The 15507-nt window shown below is 33.4% G+C and overlaps 1 protein-coding gene across 1 annotated transcript; it reads right to left on the reverse strand.

Moving 5' to 3' along the window:
* Window positions 1-1388: 1388 nt before the first annotated feature.
* On the reverse strand, window positions 1389-8747 carry LOC110102475 (leucine aminopeptidase 2, chloroplastic). The gene is made up of 6 exons (XM_028699457.1): window positions 8483-8747; window positions 2824-3238; window positions 2535-2729; window positions 2153-2378; window positions 1648-1774; window positions 1389-1529 (listed from the first exon to the last, which is right to left on the reverse strand). Exons 1-6 carry the CDS (start codon window positions 8693-8695, stop codon window positions 1416-1418), a joined length of 1290 nt encoding a protein of 429 aa, XP_028555290.1. The 5' UTR covers window positions 8696-8747; the 3' UTR covers window positions 1389-1415.
* Between the last annotated feature and the right edge of the window lie 6760 nt (window positions 8748-15507).

The following is a 15507-nucleotide window of genomic DNA, read 5'->3' on the forward strand; positions in this document are numbered from 1 at the left end:
ATTTGACTTATGTTAAGAAAGGTAGAGGTAGACCTATAAAAACTTGGTTATAAAATATTAAAAATGATCTTGTTTATTAGATTTAAACAAGAATTTGACTTTTAACAAGACACAATAGAGAAAAAGGATTCATGTAGCCGACCCAACATAGTGGGACTAAGGCTTGATGTTGTTGTTGTTGTTGTTGTTGTTGTTATTGTTGGGTCATATTGTTAATTATTTCATGGGTTTTCAATTATCATATTGAATTTTGGAAACTTTGTTTAATTAAGATCTAGATTCATGGTGTCTCTTGAACATTGAAAAACTTAACGCAAACCAAGTAATTCCAATGGGGAGATGTTGTAACTAAGAGTTAAAAAAGAATTCAATTTTCTACCTGAGAAATTAAATACTTTTTGTATAATTTAGTGCCGATATAAGTTTTTCATGCCATAAGATAAACTAACAAGATTTTAAAAAACAAAAGAATTAGCATTTTAATGAATTGGCCCTTTAAAATTAAAATGACTAAGGTTTGATGTTGTTGTTGTTGTTGTTGTTGTTGTTGTTATTGTTGGGTCATATTGTTAATTATTTCATGGGTTTTCAATTATCATATTGAATTTTGGAAACTTTGTTTAATTAAGATCTAGATTCATGGTGTCTCTTGAACATTGAAAAACTTAACGCAAACCAAGTAATTCCAATGGGGAGATGTTGTAACTAAGAGTTAAAAAAGAATTCAATTTTCTACCTGAGAAATTAAATACTTTTTGTATAATTTAGTGCCCATATATGTTTTTCATGCCATAAGATAAACTAACAAGATTTTAAAAAACAAAAGAATTAGCATTTTAATGAATTGGCCCTTTAAAATTAAAATGACTAAGGTTAAGGACCGTATAATATATTTAAAATTAGATCATAAGCTTCAATCTACATGCATTTAGTGCATGTGCATATTTTCTCTGGTATAGGGGCAAAAACATATTCAAACGAAAAACAAAAAAGAAGCAAATTTTCAAGGTCAATCATCTATGCCTGGGAATCTAAATAATATAGACTTAAATGTTCAAGCATATCAGCATATTCCAGTAAATAAGTAGAAATTTCCCATGGTTTTTCCAAATAGAAGAACGAAGGTTGAAAATTCCATAAGGTTGAGGGTATGGGGTTAACGCATTCATTTGCTAAAGTAGCCAGTATTATATGACAAAAACAATGTTATAAAAGTTATCATGCACATAATATAAACCTACGAATAATATATAACCCTCTACTTTTCACATCTCATTACCGATACAGGAATGAATATGAGAAAACCAAATCAAATATTTTTTTCTTATTTCAAAGCTACCCCTTTATGTTCTGCTATATGTTCAGAGAAGTTAAGCAGCATGGTTCATGTTCAAGGGATCAACATTCATTTACTTTCAAAGCAGAAAGCCTACCTCTATTGTTTTCCCATTAGAAGCTGTAACTATATCACCTGGTCTCATGCCAGTGCCACTAATCATATTTTCACAAGCAGCAACAATGAAATGAACCTGGAAAAAGAGCATTACTTGACCAATGAGAACAATGTGTTGTCAAAGAAAAAAATTATAAAATGCAAGAACATCCATGCATGCTAGTTTTTACAAACAAAAACATGGAAAATTTTACCTCCACTCCCGGGGGTTTAATTTGACCTATGGCTTTTGCTGCACCAAAGGTTGCAGCAGATCCACCCATATCAAACTTCATTAGTTCTATGGAAGATCCTGGTCCTGCCTTAATGTTATAGCCACCACTGCAAAAAGAAGGAAATGCATATTTATAAGGCTCTTACTTTTAAAATGATATCGCTTCAGAAAACAACTTGAGTACAGTTGACGAAAGAAAACAAATAAAAAAAATCCTAGATTAAGCTATCAAATTCAAAGAGAAGACATCATATTTAAAATTAGGATGGGACTAATGCAGCTATAAAACAATCAACCGCTCAGTCATGAAAACAACTATTTGTTGAAGGCTAATGAACATGAGTTATAAGAGAATGAAAACTGGTGACAGAACAGAAGAAATTAAAAAAAATGGCATCATTTATTTCCGAACTATCCTTTTCATTTATGCTCCCTTCTAATGTTCTTAGAAATATCTGAGCTTTCTCAATAAGATATGTACATACCTATCAAATGTTAATCCCTTGCCAACTATTGCTAACTTGATCTTCACATTACCATCAGGCGGTTTATAGCACAGATGAATAAAATGTGGTGGGTTTGATGATGCAGCAGCAACTGCCAAGTATGAACCCATCTTCATCTCTTTACACTGCTCCGCATCAAATATCTTTGCAGTAAAAACATCACCGTATGATAAGGCAATTTTTGAAGCTTCTTCTGCTAGTACACCTGACAAAATCGAACACAATTGATTTCACCCATCCATTTACAAGGAATAGATTGTAGAAGTGTTGAGCAAGAGAAAATTGATCCAACTTCTAAGAACACTTCTGTTTTAAATAGAATATAAACGAGCTAAAAAAATGAATCTTGTCTCCCATTTACCAGGAGTAAGTACATTGGCTGGAGCATTAACAAGCTCTTTCCCAAAAATTACTCCAGAGCAAATATTGTTAGCATACTTGAGTTTCTCGTCTATTTCAGCTCCAGAACCCAAACCAATAATATCCACAGATTTGAGCAAAGCTTTTTTAGATTCAGACTTGAATCTGTTGTCTTCGTACAAACCCAAAACAGTTCCTGCAAAATTCCCAAAGAAGCATCAGACTGACAATTTAATTCAAATAAATTGCCAAAGAATAATAACAAAATTAAAAACTAATAAGAAATAAACCTGAAGCAATTGCTGAAGCAGCATACACTTTGAAGTCTTCTGAGGGTTTAGATGCCAGCACAATGGCAGCATTTGATGCCTGGGCAGCCTTTGCAACTGCTGCAACAGTCTCACCAATGCTTTTATATGCAGTTGTTGCTGAGGAAGGAGAATATGGCCCAAACCCCACCAAACTCAACCTCTTAAACCCTAAACCATGTAATCTGAGAACAGTTGACTGCCCTGACTTTCCTTTGAAATCCTCCTCAGTGGAAGACTCTGATAGAAGGCCACCCAGTTTGTCATCTAACATTTTTAAAATAAGGTTCTCAAATTTGGAATCTGAACCCTTGGACATATCTTTCTCTGAGACAGCAACTGCAAGCACATCTCCCTTCCATTCAGCGATATCAATGTCCTTTGCAGAGAATGTGATCTGAAAACAAATGCATATGAAAATATATCTTATTTTGGACAAGATTCAGTCATTGTGCAAGTTGCTAGCAAATAACCAGTAACATTCCCAATGAATACTATACATATCCCCAAAAAAATCAGCTAAACAAATTCACAGAACCTAACAACATGGTTGAATATTAGACAATATCAGCAAGTTTACGCAGGACCAAGCTGCTACATATGAATTTGCACGCTAATTCTAGACCTAATTTCCAGATAAAATATCAATGCAATAAATTGCTCAATTAGGGTTCCTATTCTATCTTAGTGGATGTTATGTTGAAAACTACTTGCTAGTCTTAGAAAATCAAATCCTACCTTAGTGCAATAAATTTAAAGACATTAAATCTGCTATAAAAATGAGGATATAGATAAAGTTCTAAATTTATAGTTAAAGTTGTGTTATAAAATGGATAAGTGCCTGCGTCTAATCTGATAAGAAAAATATTATGGAGATTTAAAAAGATAATTAATTTAACTGCAAATAAAATGATAGGGATCCAGTTTGAGTAGGAAAGAAGTCACTAATAACCAATACAAATTGTTCTATAAATAAGAATATTAAGTTAAATATGCACTAAAACAAGGAGAGATGGAGACTATAATGCATAGACACAGACACGGCGACACGGATACGACACGATAAAGATACGGTACATGTTAATTATTGAAAATATAGGACACGGACATAGGTTGGATACGGTATTATAATTTTTATATTTTAAAAATAGTGCATAGAAATTGAATTAGTATAATATTAAAAATAATTTAGAAATAATAAGTTATTTAACTAGAATTTGTGCTTAAAATGATTAATATTAGGATGTCAAGAGTCAGGCGTCAATGCCATGTATCAAGCATTGAAAGAGGAGACGATAATGTTGTCAAGAGTCGAACATCGATGTTATGCAGTAAGCATCGGGCGTCGATGTCAGAAGGGAGTTTGTCGTCAATGTTGAGAGGGCGTTGGTTTTCAATGTTAAGATAACGTCGGATAAAGATGAACTGTCAAGTTCTGGGTGTTGAAACTTCTAGTGTCAAGCATCAATGTCAAGACAGTGTCAAATTTTATGTTGAGATGGTTTTAAAATATTGATATTGTAACGACATCAAACATCAATGTCATTAGGCATTGTTCTCAAACCAAAGTCGCAACCCGCCAAAGATAAATGAAAATGAAAATATTTTATGAATGGGGTATTAAGTGCGAGCGATTGATTTGGTGTTGTGGATAGGAAATAAGAAATTTAGTTTTTATATATTAGATAAATTAAAATTTTAAATACAAGAAATTCTATTTTTAAAAATTCATAAAATATTTAAGATACGTGTATCTAATTTGTATTTAATATTTTTTTAATCGGACATGTTTTCGGCGTATCCGACATGTGACGGAGGCATGTCGGATGTGTGCCGTGTCGGATACGTGTCGTATAATACACGCCTCTTTGAGGAGAAGTGTCGGTGTATCATAAGATAGAGAGGAAAATAATTATATTAAAAAAAGTTTGTGTTAGCATATACTGAAAATAATATAGAGAAAAATAAACTTAAGAAGATTTGAGCGTCGATAACACTAGGCAAAAAAAATAAGAGGTAAATAGAATTAATAAAAGATATAGAAGGCAAAGACCAAAGGACAATATAGTTGATTCTTAGTTCTGACTGACCATAGTCTAATGGCAAAGCCCAAAGGGCAATATAGTTGATTCTTAGTTTCAATTGACCATAGTCTAATGGCAAAGCCCATGTGGCACTATGGTTCAACCTTTTATGCAAGTCAACCGAAATTATGAGCCAAGTCAAAGTGCTAAAGCCCAATACTTTTTAGGTCTACCTCTACCTTTCTTAATGCAGGTTAAATCTAAAACATCTACTCTCCTAACCAGATCATTAGAAGGTTGTTGTTTTATGTAACCAAATCATCTAAGGCAAGTTCTCTTTAATCTTATCTACCACTGGAGCTACTCCAACCTTTTCACGTATATGCTCATTTTGTATCCTGACTCTAAGAGTAAAGTCACTCATCTACCTGAGCATCCTCATGTCTACAACACTTAACTTAATATTATACTTCTCTTTTAATGGCCAACATTATGCGCCATAAAACATTACAAGTCTAACCACCATCTTATAGAATTTTCCCTTAAGTTTGAGTGGCATTTTTCTATCACACAACAAGCCCGATGCATTCTCCACTTTATCCATTCAACTTGAATTCTACTAATAATAACCCCATCTAATTCAACATCACTCTAAACAATAGACCCAAGATATATAAAATGTGTACTCTTATTGATGACTTGATCGCTCAAAATCACAAACACCCCACTAAAACTATTACTACTAAAATTACACTCCATGTATTCAATTTTAGATCTACTCAAACAAAAAACCTTTAGACTCTAAGGTTAACCTCCATAATTCAAGTTTACCTTCAACCCCCTCTTTATTCTTATCAACAAGAAGAATATCGTCAGCAAGAAGCATACAATTGGAAACTTCCTCTTGTAAATCTCTAGTAAGAACATCCATGACTAAAGTAAAAAGATATGGGCTTAAGGCAGATCCTTAATGTAATCCAACGGAAATTGAAAAATACTAAGTTAAACCATATTGTGCTTGAACACAAGTAATAGCTCCAGAATGTATATCCCTAATGACTTGAAAATAAGCATTATTAATCCCTTTCATTTTTAGAACTCTCCATAGCACTTCTCTTAAAACTTTATCATATGTTTTCTCAAGATCAATAAATATCATATGAAGATCAATAAATATCATATGAAGATCTTCCTTTTTCTCTCTATACTTCTCCATCAAACCTCTCAATAAATGTATGGCTTCCATAGTAGACCTACCCAGCATGAATCCAAATTGATTTTGAGAAACATTAGTATCATGTCGTAACCTATACTCCATAACTCTTTCCCATAGTTTTAAAGTATGATACATCAACTTAATTCCTTTATAATTTGCACAATCTTGTGCATCACTTTTATTTTTAAAGATAGGAATCAACACACTCATTCTCCACACATCTGACATCTTTTAGTCTTCAAAATAATATTAAAAAGTTTAGTAAGCCAAGAAATTTCTTATCTCCTAAGCATTTTTCACACATCTATTGGAATATCATCATGTCCAAAAGTTTTCCCACGCTTCATTTTCTTTAAAGCCTCTCTAACTTTAGTTTTATTAATACGCCGATAAAAATAAAAGTCTCTATTTTCATTTAGAGTGTTAAGGTCACTAAAGTCAATCTTATTTTTATAATCTACATTGAAAAGCTTAGCAAAATATCTCATCTATCTTTGTTGAATATCGTCTTTTTAAAAAAGTAATTTTTTATCTTCATCCTTAATGCACTTTATTTGAACTAAATTCCTTACTACTCCCATCTCTTTGTTTAGCTAGCTTATATATAACTATCAAAGATATTTTTGTTAGAATTCTTTAAATACCATAATTTAATCTTAGAATAAGGATATATTATATTTTTCATACTCTGTCCCTTCATCTTAAAGTCCAAAATTAATAAGCGGTGTTGGATACATAAACTTTCAATCGGAATAACTTCAAAATCTCTGCAATCTAAATAATCTATTTTTATTATAAAAAATAATTAATCTGAGTTTTATTATATTAATTTTTATAAGTGATGAGATGCTCATCTCTTTTCTTAAATAAAATTTTAGCAATAACAAAATCATAAGCTAGAGAAAAACCTAAATTAGTCTTATCAACTTCATTAGTTGTTCCAAACATATAGCCACTATGAATACTTTTAAAATCATCTACCTCTCTATCAACATGTCAATTTAAATCTCCTCCAATAAAAACTCTTTCTTCAAGAGGAATCTTTTATATTAATTTTTAAGTTATTTCAAAATTTTAATTTTGATCATATATACAAACCTACTTAAGGAGCATAAGCACTTATAATATTAATAATCTTATCATCAACAATAATCTTCAAAACTATAATTTTATCTCAAATTATATCAATTTTTACAACGTTATCTTTCATCATTTCTAGCACGACTCCTACCAGAATACCAAAGTTTAAACACTAAACTATCAATCACATTAATCTTATCTCCCACCCATTTAATTTTGTGAATGCATAGAACATTTATCTTCCTATGAATTATTATATCAATATATTTTATTAATTTTCCTGTAAGGGAATCTATATTCCACGATCCTAACCAAATTTTAGTTTAATGGACTAGCGTATTTGCCCACATTCGTCCATGATGTGATAACCCTTACCTATGTAGCACTGCATCCGGGCGCTGATACAGAGACCCTTGCACAGTTATCACTGTATTCAGGCCATAAAGTGCATCGCTTCCAGGGAACACCCCATCATTAACACAATATATTAAATGATTCATGTCATGATTATTCGATAAGTTTTATGCTGGTTGCCTACTACCTAACGCAACCCTCCACTTTTCTCATCCAGGACTTCGAACCTAACAATGGCAGTGTTTAAATATTCCATGCAAGTCATTTGGAATTTTGAACTAAGTTGAATGGCAAAGCCCGAATGTAAACACAACTTGTTGAATGAAGCTACTATTTACAAAAAAGAAACATTCTTTTCTTATGTGGAGTCATGTAGGCCTGCAATCCATCATCCTATCTTGGCTGGTGAGCTGGAGGATCCTCCTAAATGGTGGAATTCCTTGATGGCTATAGCTGGCGTGTTCCCTATAAAGCAAGACAATTTCTGTATTGAAGGACGGCACCAGTAGGCGTCCTTTGTTAGATGAGTCCCTTGACCATATGCTGAATAGAAACAGCATGATACACCATGTAGAACAAGCACGCAATTTGTTGATTATGAAGTTTTCACCTCAACAGACCTGAGACTTACACCTCACCTCATGTATAAAAATACCTAAATATCTAATTACTTAATTTTAAACCTTCTGATAAACTACCATCTGAAATATAAAGCTGCTCAAACTATGTGGCATCTATGTCCTCAACAATAGGTAGGGAAAGTGGGGCAAACTCATGTATAGGATCTATACATATATTCTTTAATGCAAAAGGTCTATTGCTTCATACGAATCTAATCTCAGGAAACCACAAGTCTCCGGTTATTGAAATCAAACAATCCGTGCACTGAACCCAAGCTAACATATGGAGGAACCATTCGAAACAAAAAATATTAAATAGGAAAATGAAGAAGAATAAGAAAGAAAACCAGAGGAAAATTGACGACGGCTGGCTTGGTAAGGCCTAGGGTGGCATGGGTTGTGAGAGAGCGAGCCATGGAGTACCGGCGACAGAAACGCCGAGTCAAGGGTAGAAGAGGGCGATGGAGCTGCCGAGCTAAGAGGAAAGTAGAGTCGATGGGAGTGGAGCACCAGAGCCGTGAAGCAAACAATGCAGCGGCGACCGTGGCTGCGGTGGCCATTTTTGGGTGAGTGTAGCTATTTAAACACTATAAGATTAGAAGTTTTCAGTTTTCCAATATTATGGCCATTTGGGTGCTTCGCTATTTTGTCTTTTCATTAATTTGATTTTTTTGTACTTGGCCTTTTTTATGTATTTTTTAAGTATATTCATTAAAAATTAAGCAGGATGTCACAATTAAATAGGTTAATTTAAAAAAATTTCGTATGAAAAAAATTAAAAAATATAAAAGAAATCTCATGCTTCAATTTGGTTTTAGATTAATTAAATTGAGCCAGGTATGAATTATTGTGAATCATATCATTTTGCATTAAATTTATATTTAAATTCTTGTAATATTGAATTTGAGTGAAAAGTATATATAATATTATTTTGATTTCAATAAATTTATAATTAAATTATCTTAACAAAACGAATTCATCAATATTAAAAGTTCTATCTAAGCAAAGAGTCATGCTAGAGATAGAAATTCACGTGACATGTATATGACAGGCTGTAAATAATATATAATATAGTGTACTTTCTTTTTTTAGATGTAGCATTTTTTGTAGCCCTCTAAGCCTTGTAAATAAATAGTGAATAGGCTTGAATTTGCCAAAATCCATGTCAACTCCGAAGGATATAACAATTTGATTGAAATGCCTCAAACAACATCCCCCTTGAGTTCAATGTAAGGCACAATCTGCATCAAAATCGAGAGCACAATAGGAGTCTCCCAAGAAATCATATGAAGAATTAAAGGCTACATATGTCAATTAATCTATGTCATCTCAACCAACAAAGAGCGTCCTTGTTGGCGAGGCCGCTCATAATTATTGGGTAGCCCAATCCATGGGTGGAGAAAATATTATGAGCCACTTGCACATGTCACAAAGAACGCATGCTTCCTACCCATCAAAATCCCACTATTTATATCTTACACATATACATGGCCAAGCCTATTAGCGTTATACGAACAAAGAGTTTTTCAAGCATCCAATGCCCATAAAGGCAAGTTTCCATGCAAAGGATATGTCAAAGTATTATGCCTTCCATAAAGATCACAAACACATTACTAAGAAGTGAAGGCACCTTTATAGACCGATTTAACTTCTCAATAAGGTGAAGGAAGCTAAAGAAATTCATCATCATCAATATGATGGTATGCACCTAGGGAAAACTCCCATAGAAGACCAACGAAAAGAGCATATTCGTGCTTGTACCATTCACACATCAACGGGTGGTACATGTCATCCTAGAGGGAGACATGTCATCCATAGAGACCAATCTTAAGAAATTTCATGTCAGAGAGTTCAAATTAATCACCACCTCATTGGTGCCAGTAGTTGACATCGCCTTGATCACTTTTCACAAAACAAATAGACTGGTGAGTGGGAATTCCTTCAATAAGTCCAAAATGGTCACAGTGATGGTCACCAAATGCCTAATTGATAGCATCCTCATTTATACATGAAGTTTCATTAACAGAATTTTTAATATATTTTTGATAAAATGAATTTTATTGCCACATAATTCAACCCTACCTCAAGTCTTCTCTATGGCATCTATAGCAAAAGATGAGAAACTGAAAGAGTGATCACCATGTTACTCAACTAGAATGAGGGTGTGTAGCACTAGTTCATCACAATGGCTAACTTTATTATCACAATTACATCAAAAACTTACAATGCAATTTTTAGGTGACCTCTCATGAGCATGTTTAAGGCTATTTTTATAACTTATCATGTGGTGGTGAAGTTCAAAGTAAGAGGTTAGGAGATCATGGTGAAGGGTGACCATAATCAATCATGTGCTTGCTACCTAGGATGTAGGGCACATTTAAACTCCCCTAAAAGACCTACTACAATAAGAGGTGGAATGAGGACTAGATTTGGAGATCACTGGTGCAATGGAGGAGGTCTAAGCAATATATGGAATCTTGTAGAGGAACATTAAATTAATCTTGTCATTTAGCTTAGCACATGGAGGTGGGCTAGTCCATGCCATAAAAGACAACCTTGATATTTTTATATGGACGATAAATAGTTGTGATGCCAGCAAAATATATTAAAGTTACTAACCATCAATTGAATGTATAAAAAGAAGCTCATCCCATCAAGCAAAAAAGAAGGAAGATCACAGTTATTCTAGTTGAGCTAATAAAGTAAGAAGTTAGCAAGCTACTTGATGTTGACCATATCAAGTACAATACCCTTACTAGATCTTAAATGTGGTTATAATCTAAAAGGTGAGTGAAAATAGAGTATGTGCATCAAATCCAAAAACTAAAACTCGATATGCACTAAGAACAGTCACATCCTTCCCAAGATCGACTCACTAGTCGACTCGTTAGTTAGTTTTCTAGTAATGAGTTTCCTTGATGTTTTCTTTAACTACCAGTAGATCAAAATGCACACGAGTTGTCATACCCAAAAATTTAATGAAAGGATTAAATCCTAAACCTAATTATCTCAACCACAATATAAAAAATACCAGAGCTAACTAAATGAATAAAAAAAACATAGCTAACTAAATAATCTAAATAACATAAATGATCACGAAAATTCTATTTTGAAAAAAATTATACACGAATAATCCAATCCAAGTTTACAATACAGAAGATTTAAATATTAATTATAAAATTAAGAGAAATTAACCTTATTTTTAGAAGTATAAACAAGGGGTTTCTAATATCAATATCATCCAAATAACCCATCAATATATTTTACACTTGAGCATGTATCAATATTAGCTTTCCAAAACTTATCACTTGAACTTGAATATTATGTATACTGACATGTACTTTCACTTGGGTGCTATAGTGCATTTATTAACAGAGCATCACTTACACTTTTATATAAGTATTATAGAGTACTTATATAAAAATATTAGATTGTACTTATCAATAGAACATTCTTTATATTTATACTTAATTCATTTAATAGAATATGCAGCACATGAATCATGATATATAAGTATCGATGCCTACTTATAACTTCACTTCCACTTATGCCACCTAAGGTTCATGTATGTAGCTTTAAACTGCATGACAATTATACAAAAGTAGATAATGATCAGGAGTAAATGGGTAATATTGATGTAGTTACCTACCTTAGGGATCACAATGTGCTAAAGAACGTGTTGGATAACATGTGCATTCAACACCAAGTTACTAATAAGTTGTTGGTGTTGGTTTAAAGGGGAATTTTTAAGGGTAGTGTTTATGACAATCCAATTGTAATTTATGGATTATACAGTGTCATGAGAATCAACATTGGTGATGATAACTTGATGATGACAAATAAAAGATTACATGGAGGTGAGGTCAGCGTTAGTCCTAAAGTTTGTGAAAAATTTTAAGAGCGCTTCAGTGTGATAGGGACATGCAAGATAGGTAAGGAACTAGAGGGAAGTGGCAGCAAACAAGTTTAATATCTAGTAAGAGAGGTTTTCTTGGTCCACAACTTTAGAATCAATAATGGAGATATTGATAAATTTCATAAGCTGTCTGATTCTCCATGCATTAGAACCTATCATCAATCATTGGCCTTGGAGCACCCAATTGACCTTGCGGTGAGCCATTGAAGGAAGAGGGATAGTGCACAGTTGGTATTTGAGGATTAGAAGGTTTAGAGGTGTGGAGTGTAAATGAATGCAAACCTTCATTTATAGCCTCGATTCCTTCATACAATACAATCGGGAGATAATACTATCTAATCAAGTATTCAAAACCACCCCATCGGGATTGTAGTCAATGGTCAAATTTTATAGAATGATAAGGTTGAAAGTTTAATGTAGGATGTTAATCCTAAGTAAACTATCCCTAAGCACACCAAGAGGGGCTAGTGAATTAGTATTTTTAAAAATTTACCAGAAAAAAACACAAAATTATATTTTTTTATTTTTTAATAATTAAAAAGCAAGCAATACTATCACCTGATGCGGAAGCTAGTAAATTTATCAAAAGTTATAATAATGGTGATGATGATGTAATCAGCATAAAGTAATGTTAATCATAGATTTTCAACAAGCAATTTTTAAGAAAATAAATAGCATAAAAGTAAAGTGTAAAAATTGAAAATTAGAATCTGCACACTAGAATTTTATAATGGTTTGGTCAAATAATGACCAACATCCACTCCCTAGAGTCCTCCTCTATGAGTATTAGACTAAACCATTAGTGACTCTCATTTTGCCCCTATAGCCATCGCTGAGAAGTCCTTACAATCTTTTCACCAACACAATGCGGTAGAAAACCTTAACCTCCTTTTCACCCTTATGGTGAAGGCGAAGAACCTTGACCTTCTTTTTCACCTCCTAGTGAATGAAGAGAATCTTGACCTCATTTTTCACTCTCCTAGTGAAGGCAGAGAACCTCAATGGTCTTTGAGATGATGATCTTCTTCCCAGAGCAACCCAGGAAACCATGTATGACACTCAAAGGACAAAACGAAGAAGCTATCCCATAGCAACCATATGAAAACCCCTCATACTCCTTATCCCTCACACTCAACCTCTCATTTCTCCTTCCCAAAGCTCTCCAAGATCTCTTCTCCAAGCTCTCTCTCCATGTTAGGTAGTTTGAGTTGCCTTATGTATAAATAGAAATGTGTGCTAGTTTATTTTAATATCTAGTTATGTTATTAATTATGTATATTATTTTATTTTGGTAATTATTATTGCTATTGCATAATGAAAATTTTCATTTAAGTAAAATTCCCTACATTACTTTATTGTTGAAATTATCCTCTCCATAGTGCTTGCACTTTAATAACAAAATTAGCAAAATTAAAAATTATTTAAATTAAGAATAATACAAACCCCAAAGTATTAGGAAATGGTTTAGATATAGAGAGAGAGGACGGGAAGGAATATAGAGAATAATACAAACCCTAATGCCTTCCCTCCAACAAAGGGCATCATTTTTAATCGACTGCAAATAATAGTTGATTCATTCAAACTTGGTTAAGCCCCGTAGTTTTCCCCCTTTTCAAGGGTTTCCACGTAAAAACTTTGGTCTCTCTTATGAATGTTATGCTCTCTCTGCTTTTATCTACTTCTGTGTTGGATATTCGTACAAAGCTAAGACATTAAACTTTATATTTCTCTGCAACCAAAAATATTCCAGGACACTATAGTTTTGCGCCGTTTATGAGAATCGTGGTTCCCCACTGGGGGGGGGGCAATTTTTGTTTATATCTCAAAAGGTCGTTTATGTTAACGTCCTGGAATCAATTATTATTGCATTAATTTCATGGGAATTAAATGTGAACTGGGGCACAACCTTAATTATAACCGTGGTAAAGAAGATTCCTCCAACTCTTTCAATGTCCAAGAAAATATATTGGTATCATAAAGCTTATAGCAATTTCAACGATGTTTCAAATAACTTTTAAGCTTTATACAGTCCCTTGTTGGACTTCTACACACTGGGCAAACAAAATTGATCGTAGGAGAATTCAATTCGACCTCTTCTATACATGCTAACATCATCGAGCATTGCTCTGACCTATAATCTTAGATAGATCATACATCCTTGGTGGATTCTCTTAACCTCTTCCATATAGGTTAACTTTATCGAGTAGTGCTCTAACATTCAATCTTAAATATATCATATATTTTTGATGGATTCTCTTAACATCTTTCATATAGGTTAATATCATCGAGCAGCGCTCTGACATATAATCTTGAATAGGACATATATCTTTGGTGGATTCTCTTGACTTCTTCCATAAAGGTTAATGTCATTGAGCAGTACTTTGATAAATAATCTCAGATAGGTGATACATCCTTGGTGGATTCTCTTGATCTCTTCCATATAGGTTAATAACATCGAGCATTACTCTCACATATAATCTTGGATAGGTCATATATCCTTTGTAGATTCTCTCAACCTCTTCCATGTATGTTAACATCATCAAGCAATACTATGACATACAACCATAGATAGGTTATACATCCTTGGTGAATTCTCTCGATCTCTTTTATATATGTTAACATCATCGAGAAAAACTATGACATACAATCTCGGATAGGTCATATATTCTTGGTGGATTATCTCGACCTCTTCCATATAGGTTACCATCATCGAGTAACACTCTAACAAACTCTGATAGGTCATACATCTTTATTGAATTCTTTTCGGTCTCTTGTATACAAGTTATCATCATCAAGCAACACTTTTACAAATAACCTCATATATGTTATACATCCTTAGTAGATTCTCTCAGCCTCTTCCACAAAGGTTAATGTCATCAAGCGATGCTCTAAAAAAGAACCTTAGGTATGTCATAAATCTTTGGTGGATTCTCTCAGCCTCTTCTATACAGGTTAATATCATCAATTAATATCGATCTCCTATGCTCATCCATCTCTTTAGTTCGAGAGATTCACACTAGCTCAACCATTTCATGAGTAAAAGGAAAACATCTAGCATATCTAGTAGCCTCCTGCCTTGAGGGGCATACATAAATGAATGGATAATGCTTGAAGATTAATGTGGTGAGGATAAGAAAGATGAAATAAGGGTGAAAGAATATACCTAAAAGATTCTCTTGATTCTTGAAACTCGCCTCCTGTTAGATGAGCCAGAACCACCTTTTTGGGTACTATTCAGGGCACCCTCACCTCTGGATGATGATATTCGCCTCCAAACAAGGGAAAACTATAGCCACTAGGTCTTAATCGCCTTTGCCACTAGTATTTAAACTCTTGCCAAACAATTTTTCCTCCATAAAGAGTGAACATGTGCCTACGTAAGAGTGCTAAATTTGATCACCTTCACTGGTATTTAAACTCTTGTCAGACAATTTTTACCCTAATGGGAGTAAACTG

The sequence above is a fragment of the Dendrobium catenatum genome, unplaced genomic scaffold (genome assembly GCF_001605985.2).
Source record: "Dendrobium catenatum unplaced genomic scaffold, ASM160598v2 fragScaff_scaffold_1293, whole genome shotgun sequence".
Classification (NCBI taxonomy): Eukaryota; Viridiplantae; Streptophyta; class Magnoliopsida; order Asparagales; family Orchidaceae; genus Dendrobium; species Dendrobium catenatum.

What these genes read in the sequence shown, in the direction of transcription:
- LOC110102475 (XM_028699457.1), bottom strand. Translation starts at nt 8,695, where the DNA reads ATGGCCACCGCAGCCACGGTCGCCGCTGCATTGTTTGCTTCACGGCTC. An exon ending in TGCTTCAGCAATTGCTTCAG is followed by an intron (nt 2,730 to 2,823) that starts GTTTATTTCTTA and finishes GGAATTTTGCAG; the next exon opens with GAACTGTTTTGGGTTTGTAC. An exon ending in AAGGGATTAACATTTGATAG is followed by an intron (nt 1,775 to 2,152) that starts GTATGTACATAT and finishes TTCTTTTTGCAG; the next exon opens with TGGTGGCTATAACATTAAGG.